The 25,130-nt window shown below is 39.8% G+C and overlaps 1 protein-coding gene across 1 annotated transcript in view; it reads left to right on the top strand.

The window, feature by feature from the left end:
- NEK11 (NIMA related kinase 11) overlaps positions 1 to 25,130 on the top strand; it is a 354,200-nt gene that overhangs the window by 45,154 nt on the left and 283,916 nt on the right. Inside the window, exon 3 of the mRNA XM_063452175.1 lies at positions 18,117 to 18,282. Within this exon, the coding sequence (XP_063308245.1) occupies positions 18,117 to 18,282 (166 nt within the window). The remainder of the gene's footprint in view (positions 1 to 18,116; positions 18,283 to 25,130) is intronic.

Here is a 25,130-nt window from a genome sequence, read left to right as displayed (position 1 = left end):
CGACACATTTGTTATCTCCATCTTAACACACACAAGCCCATCTACCCCAACATGCACAACAGTCACTATTCTTCCCAAACACGCACTATGGCCACTATCCACTGCATACATTACAGTTCCAATTAAACACATACACAAACTACATCCCCAATTTCATCCCAAATACACACTACAGCCACACTTTTCCCCAAACACACACTAAAGCCCTTAGCACCCCAAACACACACTAGGCATGTGCATGGGGAAAATATTCGTCTTGGTTCGGCATTCCGAAATTCGGGAATTCGGCACTTCGGAACTTCGGCAACTTCGCCACTTCGGAACTTAGACACTTCGGCACTTTCGAACTTCGAAACTCCCGCATTTCGGGACTTCTCTTGCAGCCGCTTGGTAGATAACTCCCTAATTCCCATGGTATTAGGGAGTTATCTACCAAAAGGCTGAAATACCTAAATTGGTATAGTAAAATATAGTAAGATTTTATTATATTTAGGAAGGCAAGGGGGGGGGGAGGGCAGTGGGGCTAGATACATGTTTGTGTTCCTGACCCTATCTTGTGTCTTTAAATACTCTCAAATATTTAATTCCAAAACCATAGGCATTGCTGTAGAGTTGGTTCTCCGCCTCTATAAAAAGCAACACTCTACTGGGAATGTTTTTAGTAGAGATTATGGAATAGTTTAGTTTTTTTCTATTAAACCACAAAATAAGTAATATGTTAAGGCAATCAGGCCTCCTCACCAATCAATGTTCCCAAAGGTATTCAAAGGGGCAGAGATCAGAGCTCTGGTCAGCAGGTCAGGCAAGTTCTTCTAGACCAGTAGTGACAAACTATTTCTGCACAGACTTTCCCCAACCAGTTGTCACAAGTCAGAATCACAAGGATGAGATGCTTAAAAAGAACTAACATATGCCCATACAGCATGGGCATTCAGTCACCGGCTAGAAGGAGGTATTTCAGAATGGAGGCAGTGTTATGGAGGAGGCAGTGCTAACATGCAGAACACTGCACAACATGCATTTTTTAATTCAAAAAATATAATTGCAAAAAACAAAGAAAACAGCTGCTGAAAAGTAGAAAAAGATGTGCAAACGTTCTGTTATTCCTTGCAGTGTCCCTTTAATATATCGGCCTTCAGTAAGGTAGAATAATCCCCCTCCCCCATCTTATTAAAATTTAATTAAAAATATCCTGATTCAACTGCATATTGATGGGGAATACATAGAGGCTTCTTTGGATGCAGTGTGTATTTTTGTGTACTATCAGTAAATGACCACTTCCACTAACAGACTTGTCACTTGAGGAAATAGAGGAAATGGATAAGCATCACTGATTTGCAGCGCAATTGACACATTGAAGAGTCATTGAACTGTTACTCAAGGGTTATAGATTCATGCTTCATTCAACTCTGTTTAATAAATAATAGTCATCTGCATTGTAAGTGTCATCTTTTATGATTAAGGCTGGGAGGGAGAATTACTGTAGGCAGAACCACTGATCCAAAAGTCTTTAGATAAATATACAAAACCAATAAAGTGAATTTAGGCGCTAATAAGTATAGAACTCAGTGCCTTTTCACCCAGGTGTAATGTCATCCTTTTACACTTCTAACAAATGATACAGTATACATATAAAAAATGGTTTTAGCGCACAAAGTGGTTATTGTTACCCAATATTATATAGATGTTATTTACACTTTCAGCAAATAATATAACATAAAAAATACAGATAAAAACAATTCATAGTGTAGTCTAGAAGACCATAAAGTCAGATTAACTCCAAATGGAACACACAATATAAAGAGCCTATTATGAGTTGGATCTGAACTGAAAAGGCACCAAATATACTTTATCCAGCATTGTCAAGCTGGGCCAAAGGTCCACTGGACCTTGATGGGTCTACTTTGTTATAGAGGGATTGCTGGGAACCAAAATAAAGGAAAGTATAAATTTATTGGATAAACCAACATAACCATCTTTATAACCATCTTAATTAGGTGAGGCAGCGCCCCCACTCAGTTCTTATTTTATGTTGTTTTATCCAATAAATGTAGACTTACTTTTATTTTGGTTCCTAGATGGGTGGTTGAATGATAGGTTGGGCAGGGCTGGAGGAAAGTGGGGGAGGTTGTTCGTGGTTTTGTAAGTTAGTGGGAATGCTACTTGTGGGATTGCATGTGTGTGGGTGGTTGTTTGTTGTGTTGCACTTGTGAGGGTAGGCTACTTGTGGTATTGCTTGTTTTAGGTATGTTGCTTGCAGGATTGTGTGTGGGGATGTGGTTTGTGTATGAGGGAGGAACACAGTTTTGCATGTGTAAGAGGAAGTTTGTTGTCGGGTTGTGTGTGTGGATGCAGCTATTTGCGGTGTAATATGTGTGTGCATGTAAATATGGGGTGTATGAAGATAGGGGCTCTAGTGTGTGTTTAAGAATATAAGGGCTTTAGTGTGTGTTAGACATGGGCAATTCATTTCGGTCCGAATTAAAATTCGGCCGAATTTCTGGTAATTCGGACATTTGGGTGCTTCCGAATGTCCGAATAGCTGAATTGCCGAAGTGCCGAGTTACCGAATTTCCGAAGTGTAGTAGTGCCGAAGTGCCGAGATGCTGAAGTGCCGCAGTTCCGAAGTTGCCGAAGTTCCGAGGTGTCAAAGTGCCGAAGTTCTGAAGCACAGTATTGCCTAAGTACTAATATACTTACCCAGTGAAAGAAGAAGAATGTTACATTGTATACAATTTTAAATAAAACGTATACAAACATAGCCAGGATTCAGCTGTAAGCATTTGCAACACTTACAACAATCAAGTAACACACATTTATATAAAATGTAAGTTACTTAGCCAGTCATGTAATGACAGGAATGAATAAGTAGACAACTCCCTAATTCCCACGGTATTAGGGAGCTATCTACTAAAAGGCTGAAAGGCCTGAATTGGTCTTTCAGCCAAATTTACTAATACTAAGTAAAGATGACCTAGTATTAGTAAATTATGCCCCTACTCGCTATATCGCGAGTAGGGGCATGTCTGCGATGTGCGAGTGGGGGCTTTTAAACTAAAGGGGGGGCCTATTGCCCCCACCCCGGCCCCTAACCCTGAGCGACGGGTGGGGGCCCTAAACTACCTGCTTGGCTGACATCATCAGGAATGATTATCTGAATCAATCACAATGCTTTCCCATGTGAGTGGCTGAGGCTGTCAAGGAGGCAAATCAGGGGCAGAGCCAGCACAAGCCAAACACAGGAAGCACCTCTAGTAGCTATCTGAGGCGTGACCAATGGAGTTATCTCTAGGCTGTAATAAAAATACTTGTGCCTTTCCATCGACTATTCTTTTGCTTGAGAAATTTGTCATGAGATCAAATATTTTTTAAATGTCTTGGACAGCCATTCTCCAACACTATAATTTAAAGCATATTGTAGGACCTTTTCATTGTGGAAAAGCAGGAATTACTAAGGTAGTAGTTGAATGCACGGTGTCTTAATAAGACAAGTAACTGTCATATTACCATATTATCAAAATCAGTAAGCGGTTAACACAATATGCTAGCCTGCCATGTTTAGTTTCTCATGGCATCCCTAGTCTTGCAAGCAACATACATTATGTGATCTTTAACAAATGGCTCAAGGGTCTGACAGCTCTGTTAAGTGACATGATCTGCGTGTAGCAGACAACAATAACATTCTTGCCATCTCAGAAGATTGGGAGATTGCCGTAGAGATGACCTGATTTAATAGCAGTGAAATAGAGTGAAGAAAATAAGGACAAATCACACCGAGAGTTATTTCATCAAACAGGTAGAATGGGTTTCTGCCAAATCTACTCCACATACAGATTCATGTTCTCGAGCCTGTAATGGATCAGTGATTTCATCTTGTTTGCTGCTTTTTAAAATGCTTGTCTTCGTTAAATACATTTTATCTCTCACAGCAAATTTGATTTGTTCGACTGAAGATAGAATTTTATTAGTGTCATGTTTACTTGTACAGCGCAGCCACTGTGACTATCAAACATTTTGTATACCAAAGGGAAGTTGAATATATTTTTCACACATCTGTCACCAAAGGGTGTTTTAAACCTGATTTTTAATTATGCTTTGGAGACTACAATAATTTGTTAGTTTGTTAATGTTTATTTACTGAGAGCACCTTGAACCACTCAGAAAGAATAGAATGTATTATGGCAAGGGAATAAATATAGCCAGTTACTGAGGAGCACCGCACGGATCCTTATTAAATATATTTTCTTTAAAAGCACAGCCTTGTAATGTCAAAGCATCTCATAAGGTTATAGTAAATCCTTACACTTGTACAAATGCTATTGATGAAGTGACTAACCGTCAAAGATGCAGAAAGTGTATGATGTGAAAGTATACATTTAACCCTAGATAGTGTTAATTGATTGACATCTTAAGATACAATGGAACCAATGACTTTAAAGGAATACTTCAAGCACCATACATCTACAAAGTCTGAAACAACTGAAACTCTTTGAAAGTATCCTGGACCACAGCTGTAAGCTTACCCATAAGCATGTTTTCTGCTACCTTGTGTTGGAGCTTACGAATCGTGGAATGTTCCTCAGACCTTTATTTTTCTGCTAGGATTTGTCTGGATGTCAGGAAAAGGAAACTTATCGGCTATTTTATTTCTTATTCCAGAAAATAAAGTTAGAAAATGTGAGAAAGCCCGGAGGGTAATGAGAAGGAGGCTGTGCAAAACTCTGAAAACTAGGTCTATGAAAGAGTCCCAACAATAGAGGGCAATATCAGGTGCAGCATGACTGGTACTGCTCCCCACTCATAATGCCCATTATGATGATCTCAGACAAGGAAGGGGCTGAGCCAAACACCATGCTGGCCAATCATCATCTCCTCATAGAGATGCATTGAATCAAATCATCTCTATGGGGAAAGTTAAGCGTCTCCATGCAGGAAGCACCTGTACTGGCTGTCTGAGTGATTACCACTGGAGGTATCCCAAGGCAGAAATATAAACACTGCCTTTTCACTGAAATGACAATATTTACAGCAAAAAGCATGGAGGGAATGATTATGCTCACCAGAAAAAACTCTATTAAGCTGTAGTTGTTCTGGTGACTATAGTGTCTCTTTAAGTTAATGTGTTTATGGCACACTTTTGGGTTGCTTTATCAGTGACAAATGATAAACAAAGATTTATTAGAAGTTAAATAAACAGGAGATGAAATAAATTAATATTGTATTTGAGACCGTGTGGTCACCTAAGGTGGCCGGTGGTCTGAAGCCTCGGCAATCCTTGATGCCCTGACATGGCGGTTGACCTTTGATGCTGAATTTGAGAGGATCTTTGAGATTTGAGAGGATCTTACAAAACAGCTCTTTCCACCCTACTTTCCCTGCTGGTCGGGAGAGCCAGGCAGCGACAGAGGCTCTTAGATCTTCCTCTGGGCTGGGAGTCAAATTGGAGTGATATCCTGACCACTGTCCAAAAACCCAGAGGGGTTCCTGGTGCTCCAGTTGGCCTATGATCCTGCCGCATGGAGAAGGGGGATCCTTTGACAAGGGGCTCTGGCTCTCATTAAAGCCTTGGCTTGAAGTAGCGAGGAGTTGAGGTGCTCTGGGGTGGGCCTCACTGGATTGCTGACAATCCAGTGTCGTCAGAGCTGTCCATGGGGATTGGGGGCAGAAGACGAAACCTGCATGGACTCTCTGGAAAGGCCTAACTGCGGCATTGGTTAACCACACGTGGAATCACTGTTTCTAACCTATACAGCAGTGATTTTATTTCATTATGTGTAATCTGTACACTCAGCCTTTAACATGCAGTTTGTTTTCTACTAATCTGCTATTGAATAGATAGGTGTTTTCTCTTCTTTATAACTTAAAAATGAGACAGACTTATGTCGGCGTTCATTCACTTGTGCTTGGTAACCTTGAAGTACTCCTGTACTTAATCAACTATGCGTCTGTACACATGTTAACGCTTGTTATAACTCCTCAGTGTGTGTAATGTTTTTCTTCTTGGCCTTAATAAAAATGAGATTGACAAAAAAATACTGTATTTACTTGAATCTAATGCACACCTTTTTTGGAAGATAAAGTTTCCAAAATTTGAATGTGCATCAGATTCAATCGTGCATTACATTGGGGGCAAAATTCAAAATTTTCCGGCAAATTAAAACTAGTGAATTAAAACAGGTGAAATCACACAGGCTAATTTCGTTTCTGAAAGGGGGCTTAAGAAAGAATAGACTTAACATGTGTTATGCCACAAGTAGAATAGATGTGGAATACAACTGCAGATTTGAAAATTCCTTATTATTTAACAGTGCGTGATTAAAGATAGGAAAAAATCCTTCAAATAAGAACAGTTACGGTAGCTTTAAGGATTCGTGGATATTGCAGGTGGTTAGTTGAAAAAGCACAAAGCAATAGTAACTGTAGCAGAGATATTGGTAACAGAGTTTTAGTAGGAGAGTTTTAGTAATCGGGTTAAAGTTCATTAGCAATGCAATTCCCAGAAATCTACTAAATGTATACTTAGTGTTTGATGGCAGTAGTCTTCCAAAGGCAGTTTAGCTTGAGCCAAGATGGAGGATAAACTTCTTTCAGTCCGGGTCTTTGGGATTGGAGAGAGCAGGAAAGTCCAAAATTCAGTCCGAGATCAAAGGAGAGGAGAAGGGAGGGAATCCGTTTAAACAGTCCAAGAGGTCGGTACACAAGAATTAACGAAGAGGAGCTTAGCCGGCAATATGAATGTGGAAGTAACCTAACTCAAATCACTAAGCAATCTTGAAACTGGCGCGGTTTTTCTATAAGGCTTGAGAGAGCCGCATCAGAGAAGGGGGCGGGGACTGTTCCGCATACCCGGAAGTGTCAGAACAGAGCCGATCGGAAAGATAAGTCCTGACAACATGTAACACTAAAATTGAAATATCAATGTTACTGTGGGATATGTAGCACAATGTTGTATAGCAGTAACTTAGCTTCCAGGTTTTAAAAATTGAGATGCGCATAGATTTGATGGCGCATTAGATTCGAATAAATATGGTGTATTGAAATCATTTCTACATGGGAAACCAATGGCTTCTTCTCCCAGATTTTGTACTGAACCTTTATAGTCTCTTTCTTCACACAAAGAGCAATAGATCACTTTGTCTTCCTTGTGGAATACAATTTATACAACTTAAATACCATTGTATGTCTTATATCTACATCGAATATATTATTCAGACCACACATAAAAGGTGCACAACAGACAGTACATCACTAAATGGTGCTGAGCTCAGTGCATCTATCGGACCCTTATTTTTCCTCTGCAACTTGAGTGGGCTAAGTATTAGTTGCAAACCTCTAGCGAGAGGTAAGGTATAAGAGTTGAAAATGTTCTTGCTAATCAGGTTTCATTATATAACCATTAAAGCTATTCATCAATTTTATTCAGGTAAACAACTTTATCATCTTTACAGTTTTGTAATGGTAAATGAAAGTTTTTAAATAGATATATATGTTAAAGTTAACCTGTCATGACAGTTATTGGTTTACAGTTTTCTAACCATCTATCTTGAATCATGTTTTACAATTAAGTGTTTTTCCCTTAATATTATTAAAAAGTTCATATTTTACTATATTTTCATGGCACCTGTCTTCTGCTGAGAGCATTAATCATTAGTGATGTCCCGAACTGTTCGCCGGGAACCGTTTGCCGGTGAACATAGCTTGTTCGTGGCGAACGCTGCGGGCGAACATATGCGATGGTCGGTCCGCCCCCTATTCGTCATGGAGGTTGGAGGGTCTGGGAGTGAGGGTCTGCTGCTGATTAACTGGAATGTGTCTGCTGACTGTGAGGTACAGGGTCAAAGTTTACTCAATGAAGATGAATAAGGGGCGGACCGAACATCGCATATGTTCGCTCCCGCATTTGCAACGAACAAGCTATGTTTGCTGGCGAACGGTTCATGGCGAACAGTTCGGGACATCACTATTAATCATGTTTTCACGGTGTGTTACACTTTCTGTAAAACATACCTCCCCTGCATCCCACTGTTTGGTAGCTCTCCTGTGTGATTGGACAAGATAGGCTAGCCTTCACTCCCCATGTGCATCAATGGGCCTTGTGTGCCCATGACCCTGACGCCGGTTTACCGATTGTCTTTCCTAGCACCACTAACCAGGTACTAACCACTGCATACTAGGAACACCCCACAAGACTTGCCATTTAGGAGATGCTTTGACCCAGTAGTTTTGTCATCACGATTTGGCTCTTGTCAAAGTCACTAAAATCTTTTCGCTTGCTCATTTTTCCTTCTTACAACACATGAAATTCAAGAATTGGCTTTTCACTTGCTTCCAATATATCTCTCAACTTGACAGGTGCCATTGTAACAATACGATCAATGTTTTTTGTTTGTTCTTTTTGCAAATCTTTGTTTTATTAGCATCGACAGCAAGAAGGGAAATTGTTACAGAATGAGACGTACAGATCTCCATGTATATTAATTATAACCAGCCATGCAAAGCCGAGGAGTCAGCAAATACATTCAAGTAATGAGAGTAACGCCGCAAGAGCTTCTGATGAACTATTAAGAATAACATCGATATAACATTGTTATAACTGCAATAGTAGTTCCCATGCCATCTGAATTAGTATCCATTCCCTACTGAACCATTAAGATTATGGAGACCCTCTATTCATGGGTTAGGGTGAGCATCCCCAACATGAAAGGTCTTCATCTCCCCTGTACTCAAGTTATATCTGTGTCATAATATAATTCCCCAAATGTCTCCCGTGACTACCTGGATCGAGAAGATAATAGCAAAGGAGCCGATAGTGGTAACCTATCTCTGCCTCGTGTCTGACTTATAGACCCCTATTATTAATGCGGATGTACTCAAACACACCGAAGCATGAAATCCATCCCCTCAAGGGGAGAGCCAGTATATAAGGCCTCCCCTCAGGAGGGAGGACCCCCTCCGAGCAGGACCGCAACTCCCATCTCGCTAATTTGAGTGACAAGCTTGGTAAGTTCTTGATGACAAATCACGTAGTAGGAATTTCCATTCTATCAATCGTGCCAATTGTCATTGAATAGTACTGTCCTCCTTTCTCCTTTGTTTTTAATTTTCCTATTTCATATTTCTCCTATTATTTAACACTAAAGGCCACGCTCAAAGAGAAATAAATGAATAAAGAATAAGATAAGAGATAAAGAAGTGAAACACAGCAAGATGCAGCCACCCACCCTGACCATTCGTCCGATCACCTCCTAAGTTCCCTGAGCGCGCAAGTCAACACTAACCCGCTTCGCCATGTAGTCAATCCAAGGGAACCACAGTTCCACATGCTTAGCGCTGATTCCCAAGAGGAAAGCTTGCATTGCTCCTGCAGCCTGAATCTTCTCCACTTTATCAAGCCATTGTTCTTTTGTCGGAACTTCCGTTTAGTTCCAAAGGGCATTTACCAGCAACTTTGCAGCATTGAGGAGATGCCTCAAAATTTATTTTTTTTGTATCTGAGAATTGGCATGGGGGTCATTGGCAAAAGTACTTGCTCCAAAAGGCAGAGTAGCACCCAGTATGTCTGTAATTGTACTCTTCAAAATATCCAAGAATTGGGCAAATCGGGAAAAATCTCACTATATCTTATATCCTCTTCCCGACACCTGCAACAGATAGATGGAATATCCGGAAAGATAGCAACGTCTTCCTTCTAAATACCACTTGGTATTTAGAACAAAATTTACTTTTATTCTGCAAACTCATAACCTTCTCCCACTGGGCATCAAAAAAGTGCGGCCCAATTGTTCCTTCCATTGTCACCTGAACATAGTCTTACCTTCCAGTCCTCCCACCAGAAGATTCTGGTACAAAAGTGACACAACTTTCTCCAGTGTAGTGTCCTCATGCACGAACTCTCAAACCAGGCCATCATCTTATGCACCAGCCACCTGTTTGGCAGGTGGCCATAATAGTGCTGTAATTGCGCATAGCGAAATTAAATAATGGTCGACAACCTTGTTTTATCCAGCAACACCCATAGCCGCAGCAGGCCAGCACTCCACAGTACTCTTCTCAATGGGATGAAATCTCCACCCCAATGAAATCCCAACCTCCAGATGGCAAACCTACGCCTAAACATCTTCTATGCATCAACGGCAGAAGAGAAGCTGGTGTGGGAGAGATGTGTTTAGCGTCACACATTGCCCTCCAAACCCAAGCGTTTGATAACCCAGAGTTCCTACCACTGATCTTGTTCCCTAGTGATCACACTGCTGAGAGCATAAAAAACATTAGTCCCATCCAGGGACATTTAGCCGCGAGGCAAACAAGGCATTTGCCTTGGGCGGCATTTTCCAGATGCCCAGGGCAAATGTCTTGTTAGCCTTGCGGCGCTGGTGGGCGGCTGGCGAGTGAGCACTTCCTCTGAGCACTTCCTCTGAGCGCTCTGCTCAGCTCCCTCGCACGCCGCAGAGTGATGCCGGGAACCGGAATATGATGTCATATTCCGGTTCCTGGCATCACACTGTGGCTCGCGAGGGAGCTGAGCAGAGTGCTCAGGGGAAAGTGCTCCCTCGCCAGCCAATTGCCCGCCCGCCAGCACCGCCCGCCCATCAGCCACTGGACCCCCAGGGAGAAAGAGAACCCCCCCCAGCTAGTGTATGCGTATCTGTCAGTGAATGTGTGTGTGTGTATTTAGAAGGTGGGGCGGGGGGAAGGGTTGGGTGGGGGTGGCACGGGGGGAATGGAGGGGGGCGCCTGAGTTTTGTCCTGCCTAGGGCAGCACAAAACCAGGATACACCACTGGTCCCAACCCTATCCAACATCACCCAGTGATTAAAATCTAATCAATGCTATTTACTTCACATGTCAGTTGTTTTAATGTTGTTGCTGTGTATATAGATGCAGGTGTGTGGTTTTGTAGCTGTCTATGAAAAAGTACCATATTAGGCAGAAAAAAAATTCAGGTGGCTGTCCTGTTATATATTTGACTTTCTGCTCGCCTCTTTTTTGGTGTTATGTATTCTTAATTGTTACTTCATTTTCCCACTATTTGTACTCTTAACATGTTTTTTTAGTGTTTCTTTCCACCCCTGTTTTTTGGTATACCAACTCTATTCTATTTGTATTTAAAAAAATAAATAAAGCCCTTTATGTCCATTAAAAATGTTAACCCCTTAAGACCGCAGGACGTACTATGCCGTCCTTATTTTGGTGGCTCTAAAAGCCGCAGGACGGCATAGTACGTCCTGCGATCTTATGTACTTACCCGGTCGCCGGCGATCCCACGCCGGCGATCGCGGTATGGGGGACTTACCTGGGAGCCCAGGGAGTCCCCCTGCGTCCTCTTCAGCCGCCCAGGGCCATGTGATCGCGAGGTCCTTGCGAGGACCCCGCGATCACATGGACGGCATAGCCGTCCAAGGCATTGCCAGCAGGGGGAGTGCCTGTAATGACAGGTACTCCCCCTGCTGTCTGAAAAAAAAATAAAAAATGTTAAAACAGTGTAAAAATAAATTATATATACTTAGATCATATATATATTTATTATATATATATGATCTAAGTATATATATACACACATATACACACATACACATAAATATGCATACACTGTCTACGTGTATTTTAATATTAATATATACATAATTATATATATATATTAATATCAAAATACACGTACAATGATATTGATTAAATATATATATAATTTTCATTATATATATATTTATATTTAATAAAAAATAAATAAATATATAAATACGTTAAAAAAATAAATAAAAAAATAATAAAAAAATAATAAAAAAAAATAGATAAAAAATATATAAACATGCGTAATTTCGTTCTAACTGTATTTTAAAATTAATATATATATATTGATATCAAAATACATGTAGAACGAAATAATATATATATCTATATACATAAGTATATACGTATATATCACTATGTATATACCTATATATAAATAAAAATAATTTAAAAAAATGATATACATATATATACACACATATATATATACACACATATATATATAATAATTCTACGCATATATTTATGTAATAATTTTACATAATTAGGTAATTTTATTAATTACAATTTGCAGGACCTGCCTGCCAACCCAGGCCAAAAGTTCAGGGAATTACATTGTCTAGCACTATATTTAACTCTGTAACTTTCCAAGACACCATGAAACCTGTACATGGGGGGTACTGTTTTACTCGGAAGACTTCGCTGAACACAAATATTAGTGTTTCAAAACAGTAAAATATATTACAACGACGATATCGTCAGTGACAGTGACATTTTTTGCATTTTTCACACACAAATGGCACTTACACTGACGATATAATTGTTGTGATACGTTTTACTGTTTTGAAACACTAATATTTGTGTTCAGTGAAGTCTCCTGAGTATAACAGTACCCCTCATGTACAGGTTTTATGGTGTTTTCAAAAGTTACAGAGTCAAATATAAGGTTTGCGTTTCAGTTTTTTCACATTAAAATTCACCAGGTTGCCTTTGAGACCGTATGGTAGCCCAGGAATGAAAATTATCCCCATGAAGGCATACCATTTGCAATAGTAGACAACCCAGGGTATTGCAAATAGGGTATGTTCAGTTTTTTTAGTAGCCACTTAGTCACAAACACTGGCCAAAATTTGCGTTCAAATTAGTATTTTGCATTTTCAAATATTAACACTAACTTTGGCCAGTGTTTGTGACCAAGTGGCTACTAAAAAAGACTGGACATACTCAATTTGCAATACCTTAGGTTGTCTACTTTTGCAAATGGTATGCCATCATGGGGGTAATTCTTATTTCTGGGCTACCATATGGTCTCAAAGGCAACGTAACCAATCTGGCGAATTTCAATGTAAAAAAACTGAAATATGTAACACGCTATATTTGACCCTGTAACTTCCCAAAACACCATTAAACCTGTACATAGGGGGTACTGTTTTACACGCGAGACATCGCTGAATACAAATATGTGTATTGTATTGCAGTAAAAGCAAACAGTATTATGACATTCACAGTTAGAATGTCACGTAGAACTAAAAAATTTTTAAAAATTCTTATTTTCTCCCATTTTTTAAATATTTTTTTCATATTAAATTATGTTCCATACCTAAATATTTGATGTTAAACGAAAGCCCCGTTTCCCCTGAATAAAATGATATATACTAATGGGGGGTGCATTTAATATGAAAGAGGTGAATTATGGTTGGACAGACATATAGCGCAAATGCCAGGTTTTGTTTACGTTTTTTTGGATCACAACTTGTACATTTGGCTGCGGTCTTAAGGGGTTAAATAACATTTGTAGGTGTACTTAATACATAAGAGGAAAATTACTTTTGAACAAGCCTGCATCAAAATTCGAAGTTTTGTTTTGGTTATGAAGTTAGACAGTCGCCTTAGTTATTAGGGGTTAAGGGCTTAGAAGCAGGAGAAATGTTCAATATATACAACTACTGATGTTTTCTTTCCGCAGTCTGTTTTATACTGTGGAGGCTCAGCATCTGTCTCTCGATGCCTCATGCTAATCTACACATTCGAAAATGACAAAATTCATGCCACGGTTTTGCATTATCAGGCTTCAGTTTGCACTCCTTAGAAACAATTGTTTATGGAATTGGACTTTCTGCTCAGAAAAAGGCATAAAATCACATTGGTGGTAGAAAATATTCAGGGATGCAGAGTGAGATTAAAAAGAAGGTTGCAACTCCAATTTTATTTCTTCTTCTTCTTCTTGGTGATTAAAAAAGTGACATGATGTTATATCTACCAGACTGGAACTCACTTCCCTCTTTCGTTAGATGCTCACCCAGTCTCCACTCCTTCAAAAAATCATTCAAAACCCACTTCTTCTTCATAAAAGCGTATCAATTAAACTGTTAATAGCTCCCGACTGATTCCTCTCTTGCAACTGTCATTAGTCTAATACTATCCTTACCTTGAGTATCACTTTACCCCACTCCCTCTAGCATGTAAGCTCATTGAGCAGGGCCCTAAACCCCTCTGTTCCTGTGTGTCTTGTCTGGTTACAACTACATGTTTGTTCGACAACCCACTGTAAAGCTCTGCGGAATTTGTTGGCGCTATATAAATAATAACATAATAAATAATAACATAATAATAAACATGAAAAGTGAAGCAATTATCTCATTCCAAGCTAAAGTTTTTAAATGAGATAGTTGTCTCAAAGTAATGCATGTCCCTTTAAACTTTCTTAAGGCAGATCAATGTAAGGGAGAAGTTACAAGGGGAATAAAGCTGCAAGTCAATATATTGTAATTTAAAAACAGACATAAATATATTGAGGCCTGGGAGGTCCTACAACAATGGCTCCCATGTTTATTTGCCCCATGTGGTGGTGGTGAAAGGGTTACTCCAGATACACAGTTTATACTTTTTATAGCGTTTGCATTAATTATATGTTTTATTGGTGTCCAATTTTGCATAGTTTGCATTATGTATATTTACAGTGTTTCATTTTCCCCACTTCTTCCTTCTAAAATGCTTATCCAATATCAGATATATATTCTTTTCTGCGCCTCATTCCTCATTTTATTTTTTCATTCCATTTTAGTTTGTATTTTTTTGTTCACATATTTGTCACTTGCAATGTATAAAAAAGGAGGGGCAGAAGTGCACCTTTAATTTTGGACATTTTTTTTTAATGTTACTGTTAGATTGGTGGTGATTGTGATTTTTTTTCCTAGTACTCATTTGTCTTCCTGTTTTACAAATGTCCACAAAAAATAGTAAAAAATGTGCAAAAAATCTCAGAGGAATAAATAGTGGCAGAAAGACTGATTATTTTGCCTCACTAAAGAAAAGGCCACAAAGACACCAATGTATTAATGGTGGAACCAGGGCCGGCCTTAGGCATTTGGGCGCCCTGTGCGAAAAATCTTCACAGTGCCCCCCCTTCCCGTCCCCCCTCCCCCACTCCTTCCCCCTTCTCACACACACACACACACAGGCAGACAGCCATACACACACACACACAAACACACTCAGGCAGTCATACACAGACAGCCACACACAAACACACACACACAGAATGTGACGGCAGATAAGAACCATTTGGCCCATCTAGTCTGCCCAGACAGTCACACATAGGCAGTCACACACACAAACACACAGAGGCAGACAGCCACACACACAGGCTGGCAGTCACACACAGACAGCCACACACAAACACAAACACACAGAGGCAAACAGCCAAACACACAGTCACACACACACACACAGACAGTCACACACACAGACAAACAGTCAAACACACACTGGCAGACAGCCACACACACACAGGCAGACAGCCACACACAGAAAGTCACACACACACAGACACACACACGCAGACAGTCACACACACACACACACACACACATAGGCAAACAGTCACAGCCACACACACACAGTCAGACACACTCACTAACAGACACACACACTCACAGGCAAACACACTAACAGAAACACACTAACAGACACACACACACTCACCCACATTAACACATTTTTTAAAATTTATTTCAAAACCCCCCCCCACCCCCTCCTTACCTTTGGGAATGCTGGGGGGGAGGGGTGTCTCTTCCTCCCTGGTGGTCCAGTGGCTGCTGGGCGAGCGGCACTGGCTGGCTGGCGGGCTGGCTGGCGGGCTGGCTGGCGGGTGGCGCTGGTGGGCGGCTGGCGAGGGAGCACTTCCTCTGAGCTGTCTGCTCAGCTCCCTCGCGCGCCTCAGAGTGAGGCTGGGAGACGGAATATGACGTCATATTCCGGCTCCCAGCCTCACTCTGCGGCGCGCGAGGGAGCTGAGCAGACAGCTCAGAGGAAGTGCTCCCTCGCCAGCCGCCCACCAGCGCCGCCCGACCGCCCAGCAGCCCAGCATGTCTGTTAGCCGCAAGGCTAACAAGGCATTTGCCCTGGGCATTTGGGGGAGGCTTTTTTTGCCGCCCCCTGGAAAATGCCGCCCAAGGCAAATGCCTTGTTTGCCTCGTGGCTAATACGACCCATGTCCCTTTAAACTTTCTTAGGGCAGATCAAAGTAAGGGAGAAGTTACAAGGGGAATAAAGCTGCAAGTCAATATATTGTAATTTAAAAACAGACATAAATATATTGAGGCCTGGGAGGTCCTACAACAATGGCTCCCATGTTTATTTGCCCCATGTGGTGGTGGTGAAAGGGTTACTCCAGATACACAGTTTATACTTTTTATAGCGTTTGCATTAATTATATGTTTTATTGGTGTCCAATTTTGCATAGTTTGCATTATGTATATTTACAGTGTCTCATTTTCCCCACTTCTTCCTTCTAAAATGCTTATCCAATATCAGATATATATTCTTTTCTGCGCCTCATTCCTCATTTTATTTTTTCATTCCATTTTAGTTTGTATTTTTTTGTTCACATATTTGTCACTTGCAATGTATAAAAAAGGAGGGGCAGAAGTGCACCTTTAATTTTGGACATTTTTTTTAATGTTACTGTTAGATTGGTGGTGATTGTGATTTTTTTTTCCTAGTACTCATTTGTCTTCCTGTTTTACAAATGTCCACAAAAAATAGTAAAAAATGTGCAAAAAATCTCAGAGGAATAAATAGTGGCAGAAAGACTGATTATTTTGCCTCACTAAAGAAAAGGCCACAAAGACACCAATGTATTAATGGTGGAACCAGGGCCGGCCTTAGGCATTTGGGCGCCCTGTGCGAAAAAATCTTCACAGTGCCCCCCCTTCCCATCCCCCCCTCCCCCACTCCTTCCCCCTTCTCACACACATACACAGGCAGACAGCCATACACACACACACACAAACACACTCAGGCAGTCATACACAGACAGCCACACACAAACACACACACACAGAATGTGACGGCAGATAAGAACCATTCGGCCCATCTAGTCTGCCCAGACAGTCACACATAGGCAGTCACACACACAAACACACACAGGCAGACAGCCACACACACAGGCTGGCAGTCACACACAGACAGCCACACACAAACACAAACACACAGAGGCAAACAGCCAAACACACAGTCACACACACACACACACACACACAGACAGTCACACACACAGACAAACAGTCAAACACACACTGGCAGACAGCCACACACACACAGGCAGACAGCCACACACACACAGAAAGTCACACAGACACACACACGCAGACAGTCACACACACACACACACACACATAGGCAAACAGTCACAGCCACACACACACAGTCAGACACACTCACTAACAGACACACACACTCACAGGCAAACACACTAACAGAAACACACTAACAGAAACACACTAACAGACACACACTAACAGACACACACTAACAGACACACACACACTCACCCACATTAACACATTTTTTTAAATTTATTTCAACCCCCCCCCCCCCACCCACCTCCTTACCTTTGGGAATGCTGGGGGGGAGGGGTGTCTCTTCCTCCCTGGTGGTCCAGTGGCTGCTGGGCGAGCGGCACTGGCTGGCTGGCGGGCTGGCTGGCGGGTGGCGCTGGTGGGCGGCTGGCGAGGGAGCACTTCCTCTGAGCTGTCTGCTCAGCTCCCTCGCGCGCCTCAGAGTGAGGCTGGGAGACGGAATATGACGTCATATTCCGGCTCCCAGCCTCACTCTGCGGCGCGCGAGGGAGCTGAGCAGACAGCTCAGAGGAAGTGCTCCCTCGCCAGCCGCCCACCAGCGCCGCCCGACCGCCCAGCAGCCCAGCATGTCTGTTAGCCGCAAGGCTAACAAGGCATTTGCCCTGGGCATTTGGGGGCGGCTTTTTTTGCCGCCCCCTGGAAAATGCCGCCCAAGGCAAATGCCTTGTTTGCCTCGTGGCTAATACGACCCTGCCCTGTGAGCTATGCGGCCGCAGGGCGCCCCCTGCTCCATGGCGCCCTGTGCGGCCGCACAGCTCGCACACCCCTAAGGCCGGCCCTGGGTGGAACAACAATTGTCTATGTAACAAAACTATTTGTGTGTACACAAGAAGAACACAAATACAACACTTTTATATAACCCCCTATTTCTCCATTGTTATGATGTGTACATGACGTGAATAGTTTTTTTGGCTTATGAGTCAAACACTAGTCATTGTTGTTAACCTGTAATTCCAATTTCAACAGAAAGGTCTTGAAGGAGATACCAGTTGGAGAACTAAATCCTAATGAAACTGTTCAAGCTAACCAGGAAGCACAGCTACTCTCCAAGTTAGACCATCCTGCCATTGTCAAGTTTCATGCCAGCTTTCTGGAGAAAGAAAGTTTCTGCATTATAACTGAATACTGCGAGGTGAGAAATAAAAGTGCTTTATGAAACATGTCAGTTCGCAATTTACCCCACTGGTGCCAAGTACTATTTTGTACTTCAAGGACAACCACACTTTTGACATTTTTGCTATTTGTGTTCTACCAAAATTTTTCACTTTCCGGTTTTGTGCACCCATTCATAATACGCAATGTTCTTTAACCCCTTAAGGACACATGACATGTGTGACATGTTATGATTCCCTTTTATTCCAGAAGTTTGGTCCTTAAGGGGTTGTTAAAGAACCTCTAATTGTTTTTAATGCCATATTTATACATGTAACTATAGGGATTGTTGGTCCTCATTTTGGTAGTACCTCATATGCCTATGATGGCTTGCTTAACAGACAAAAAGCTTGCTGCTCTCTGAAGGCTGTCGTGGAGGCAGGTAGCAGCACCCTGCGTTCTAAACTGGTTTGACTAATTACATTGGGGGGAACCAGGGCACTCTTGGCACCACAACTACTATAATTTGCTCTAGTTGTTATGGTGCTTTTCAGGGTTCCTTTAACTGTGCCACTCCCAATACCATGTATGGGTGTGGGTATGCACACTCAAGCCCCTTGGATGCTGTTTTTGGTCAGACGAACCACTTATAGTATGGTTTGCCTCTAAAATAAAAAAGCGATAGAACTCTTCCGTTCCGTCCAATTTCTTCCTGCAGCCTGATCCTCCTTCCCTGATCCTCCTTCCCCATGCTAACGGAGGGGGGGATGGAGGATGAATTAAGGAAAGGAGTGGCACAAAGGGGAGGGATGTAGCAAAACGTTTGCTCTGGTCTGGATATTGACACTGCCGGAGGTGTTGTTACAGCTTCAACAGCTAAAAGGTTTATGTCTTATCATATCAAAGCAAAATGCTGCACATACAAACTTGAGGCACCATGTCCACTTCAAATCAAAGAAGTGGTTATGGTTCTTGGAATAACCCTTTAACTCCATTATTCTGTAACTTCTTTGAGTTCTTACCCCATTGCCCCTTAAAACAAGTATCAACTAAGATACTGTTTTGTCATTAAATAATGTACTATTTATACATACTGTTATGAAAAATAAATGTACACTTTACTTTCCAGAACATAAAAAAAGCATTGATTTGTTTTTCGTTTGATTTTTTTTTTTTTTATATTTTTGCAAATAACTTAGCTGTGAAGATGTCAAGTAACCCATTTTCTGGGTAGTGCCTCCAAGTATTTTCTATAGGTTGTCTAAGGGTCATTACTCTGTCTCTAGTCTCCATTATAACAGTTTTCGCAAGGAGCAATCAGCAAGCTTCTCTTTTATATAGATATATTACCACAATTATGGGTCACGTGCTTAAAAACGCAATACTATGCTTAACTGAGAATTAGCCTTTTCTATTTATTAACCTTAATAAATACTCCGTAATGGTATTCCCTCAGTGGGTAATTATATTTGACTAATCTGACCCAGGTACACACAAGATGACCTGAAACAAATAGTGCTTATTGTTGTGAACTCAGCAAATGAGGGGTAACTAGTTTAACACACACATTGGACCATAGGAATGACAAATTAAAGCAAAGCTTATTTGCTTTATATTGATTAATAGTATGTGTAAAAAAACACACCATGGGGAAATGCATGTTTACTGCTGATCGCATAGCAATCACAGGTAACAGAACTTTGCTTTTTTCTTCATGTGTTAAATGTGCAATTATTCTTCTCTGTTTCTATGAAATAGCTGCAGTTGTATGTGTTAATATTACATTATAATTCACATATTACAATTCCTTGGCTGTTTGGCAAATAGGTTAAAAGTTGCAGTCTAGTCACCATAACCACTGCAGCCCATCATGGTGGTTATAGTGCCAGGATTCTATTGGTTCCATCCTAAGCAAGCAATCAACGCTATTAGCTAATGGATTTCATTAATAACGCAAAAATGTAAATATCTATTGCAGGAGGAGAACCTCTGCTTTAGTACAATTAGAAACGGAGGCCGGACTGGATACATCCAGGGGATCTAATTGTTCTAGATTGGTTTGACTATTTTCTGAGGGATGACTCTAGGGTACTCCTCGCCTCATAAGTTGTCTGTAGATGTGATGATGCCTAGCCTGACCCTTAGTTAAACTGAGTACTGTGCAACAACTTGGAGAGAATGTTCTGTAAGCATGCTGAATCCATGCCTTTTTGGAGAGGTGCATAGCCAAGCAGTGATATGACAAGGCCAAAAAGGAAAAAATGCTGAGTCTCTACCTTGTCTCAATATATATTTTGAGTGTGTTGGTATTGCAGTGAAATTCCAACACAGTCAATGTGAGTATTTCATTAAGATTCTATGTTTATGAAATAACCATATTTGATGTGGGGGTGAAAGAGCTACTTTAAAGGAACACTATAGTCACCTAAATTACTTTAGCTAAATAGAGCAGTTTTAGTGTATAGATCATTCCCCTGCAATTTCACTGCTCAATTCACTGTCATTTAGGAGTTAAATCACTTTGTTTCTGTTTATGCAGCCTTAGCCACACCTCCCCTGGCTATGATTGACAGAGCCTGCATTAAAAAAAAAAAACTGGTTTCACTTTCAAACAGATGTAATTTACCTTAAATAATTGTATCTCAATCTCTAAATTGAACTTTAATCACATACAGGAGGCTCTTGCAGGGTCTAGCAAGCTATTAACATAGCAGGGGATACACAAATCTTAATTAAACAGAACTTGTAATAAAGAAAGCCTAAATAGGGCTCTCTTTACAGGAAGTGTTTATGGAAGTGTCAAGTCACATGCAGGGAGGTGTGACTAGGGTTCATAAACAAAGGGATTTAACTCCTAAATGGCAGAGGATTGAGCAGTGAGGCTGCAGGGGCATGTTCTATACACCAAAACTGCTTCATTAAGCTAAAGTTGTTCAGGTGACTATAGTGTCCCTTTAAAGTAATTTGCACAATTCTAAGTGGTGGTCAGTATCAGTGAAGGCTGGAGTGAGTAGCAATGAGACTAGATGGGCCTTAGGATTTTACCTGTTGTCACAATCTTGTAATTTGACGATGTTTTAGTAACGTTGGAGGACCCAGAAAGGGACCTGCCACACCTAATACAAACCCTTAGAGACTTTGGCATAAAAATAGAGAAGAAAATACACAAATGACACTTAACCAAGATAAAGATCTATTTCACAACAGATCATCACATATGGCACTTAACCAAGATAAAGATCTATTTCACAACAGATCATCACATATGGCAACAAAAAAGACAGATATCACACAATATCGATCCAAACCACGTGAGCCTACACCACTAGTAGTTAGACCCAAAACAAATAGATACACGCACCGATATATATCCCCCAAGAAAAGAAGGGAACAGGACAAATACTCATGGGATAATGTTACCTCAAAAACACATCACAACAAAAAAAGTGAAACAACACGATTAAGATCACCCACAGACCTGTTAAAGAATAATAGATATCACACCTTATCCTTTTCAGAGAATTTGGATGAGACATCTTTTTTAGAAATACCCATGAACAAAGAACGACACACGAATCACCTTCCATTTACTCCTGTATTAGGGCGAAAAAGGTCCCTAGAGGAAGAAGAGCAGGAAGAAAGCACAACTATAATAAAAAAAGGGAGAACAGACCGATTTTAGAAATAAAAAAAGATATCAAAGATACAGGGGTTTTCAATCTCTCCAATAAAGTACTCACCAGTCTACAAATAAGTGTTCTAAGCAAAGGTTTAAAATATGCACCAACTAAAACTTTCAACAATTTTCAGGCTTTTATAGACTTGAACAAGTTTGTGAGAAACGCAACTTTAAAACGATTTTATCTTACTAAAAACGCAGAACAAGATAAACAACATACCCCTGTAGAAACAACAGAATTGAACAACCAAATGACAAATGATGATAATTTTAAAAATAGTTTTTTAAAAAATAAATCTTCTTTTTATCCTTCTTATTACAAATCAGGTGCACTAGAAATTTTTGAAAAGAAAGTCAATGGAGACTTAAACAAAGTGAAATATGACAAATTTAATTTAAACAAGAAAGAAAGAGAAGCCATTAAAGAATTGCAAAATGACGAAACAATAGTAATCAAACCAGCGGACAAGGGGGGAGGTTTAGTGATTTTGTCCAAAGATATGTATGAGACTGAAGCATATAATCAACTAAATGACACACAAACATACCAGAAACTAAACAAAGACCCCACAAACAATATAAAAACCCTCCTAATAAAACTTCTAGATGAAGGCAAATCAAAAGGAATTCTAAGCCCACAAGAATATAAATACATCAATATACAATATCCCAAAATCCCAGTAATTTATTTTTTACCTAAGATTCATAAAGACCCAAATAACCCACCTGGTAGACCAATAGTATCCGGTATAGGATCTATTCTAGCTAATCTCTCTGAGTACATCGATGTTATGCTCCAACCATATGTAAAATTAACAAAATCATACCTCAAAGATACAATAGACCTACTTAACAAACTCAGTACTATCACATGGAAAGAAAACTACATCCTCATCACGTGTGATGTAAAATCATTATATACTATTATTCCACACAATAAAGGTACCACAGCCATTAAAATTATTCTGGAAAAATATAACGATATGAACCCAACCCAAGTAAATTTTATATTAGAGGGCATAAACCTAATATTACATAACAATTACTTTTGGTTTGCCAACTCTTTCTACCTTCAAACAAACGGCACAGCTATGGGAACCAGGTTTGCCCCCAGCTATGCCAACCTCTTCATGGCAGAATGGGAAAATAGATATATATGGGAGGGGCATGGCTGGGGAGCAAGCCTGGTCTCCTACTTTAGATTCATCGACGATCTTTTATTTATTTGGGATGGTCCCATATCCGAAGCAAAAGATTTTATCAATTATTTAAATACAAATACAGAGGGCATTGTTTTAACAGCAAATTTTAGTCAAAAGGAAGTAACCTATTTAGATTTAGATATTTATATTAAAGACTGCACTCTTTCAACAAAAACACATTTTAAAAAAGTACATGCTAATACTTTTATTAGCCAAGATAGCTGCCATAACCCAGTATGGCTAAATGGGGTACCAAAAAGTCAACTCCTTAGATTAAGAAGAAATTGTTCCGAAAAAGACACCTTTCAATTACAGGCTAACAATATCAAACAGAAATTTATAGAAAAGGGGTATAACCCAAAGTATTTAGACAAAGAAATAGAACAAATAGGTAACACAGATAGAGAATCATTATTAACGAAAAAAAATCACAAAATTCGACCAGACAATACATTTTCCCTCCCTTTGATATTTGATTATAACAATAAAAGCAAACAGATTAAAAGAATAATAAATAAACATTGGAACATACTAAAAGAGGACAATCTACTAAAAAGGATCTTACCCGATAAACCAACTATAATATTTAGAGGCGCCCCCAATCTAAAAATGAAACTTACTAAAAACTACACTAAACATAAACATACACAGGAAAAAAACAAACAGAATTTTTTAGGTTTAATACTTTTTTATTGGGATAACTTCCTTTTTTTTTTTTTACAGTACAATGACATAAAAAAAAAACATTCATAAATATGCATATATCACTACATACATATACATTCGCCTACGTATATTAATGATACGATGTGGGTAGCTCCCTGTTGAGTGACCTACCCAGATGGTATCATCACATATCCTAACAAACATTTAACAATACCTGGATAGAGCAGGGAATAACAAGCATGGGTCAATTAACCAAGATGAGCTTCCATGTTAGATACCACATTATTAGAGTAATAAATCTATTATCTATCGTTATTAAAGTATCCGGCACTTTTTTTTTTTTTTTTTTTTTTTCATTTTGAGCCAGACTACTAAATGAAACTTTGTATAAGTACATTGCTTTGTAAGTACATTTTTTTTACAGCTGATATCAGTATAGTTAATATTAAACAATTTTTAATAGAAAGAGAGAGAGGGTCAAATCAACTAAAACAGTCTCTAATTTTAAGTATCAAATTATCTAGATGATGTATATACTTCCTGTTGTTGTTAGAATATGCAACTCCTCTTTCCATTTCTAGTTGGTACAATAATTGTACTATAAACTGTCTGCTGTCAGGTATGTGGGTTTGTTTCCAAGTTCTTGCAATTAATATCTTTGTTGCAATAAAAGAGTGAATAATTAATATTAACTGAACTCTTGGGAGTCTATCACATTTAAGGTGTAATAAGCCTACTTGTGGGCATTTTTTGACTTTGATATTAAAAAACTCAAAAAAACTGTATGTTTGGTCCCACAGGTTAGAAATTAATGGGCAGGTCCACCATATGTGTAGCATATCGCCTTCATGCTTATGGCATCTCCAACATAAAGAAGAATTAGATATAGATATTTTAGCTAATCTTGTTGGTACTAAATACCACCTATGATAGACTTTAAAAAAAGTTTCTATTAGGTTTAAACAATGTATATGTTTTCTCAATATTTTCATAGGAGTGCACCAATCGTAATCAGTCAATACTATATTGAGATCTTTCTCCCATTGTTTTTTAGCAGTAGGAAGAATATCCGAATAAGTTTGTCTGATCAGATCTATAGCCATGGAGCAAATCGATTTTGTTGTTTGTTTCTCAAAAATCTTATATACCAAATTATTCAAGCCACTATCTCTTCTTAATAGAGATTCATTTATAAATCCTCTAACTCTTAGATAAGTAAAAATCTCTGTATCAGACAGATTTAGACTGGATTTAAGACCCTTAAACGGCAATAAGCTTCTATTTTGGAGAAGGTCTCTGACACATATCTCCCGTTCTCCTCTCCACTTGGAGAGACTTATG

The sequence above is a fragment of the Pelobates fuscus genome, chromosome 4 (genome assembly GCF_036172605.1).
Source record: "Pelobates fuscus isolate aPelFus1 chromosome 4, aPelFus1.pri, whole genome shotgun sequence".
NCBI classification, from domain to species: domain Eukaryota; kingdom Metazoa; phylum Chordata; class Amphibia; order Anura; family Pelobatidae; genus Pelobates; species Pelobates fuscus.
This window is presented reverse-complemented; position numbering and strand designations above follow the sequence as displayed.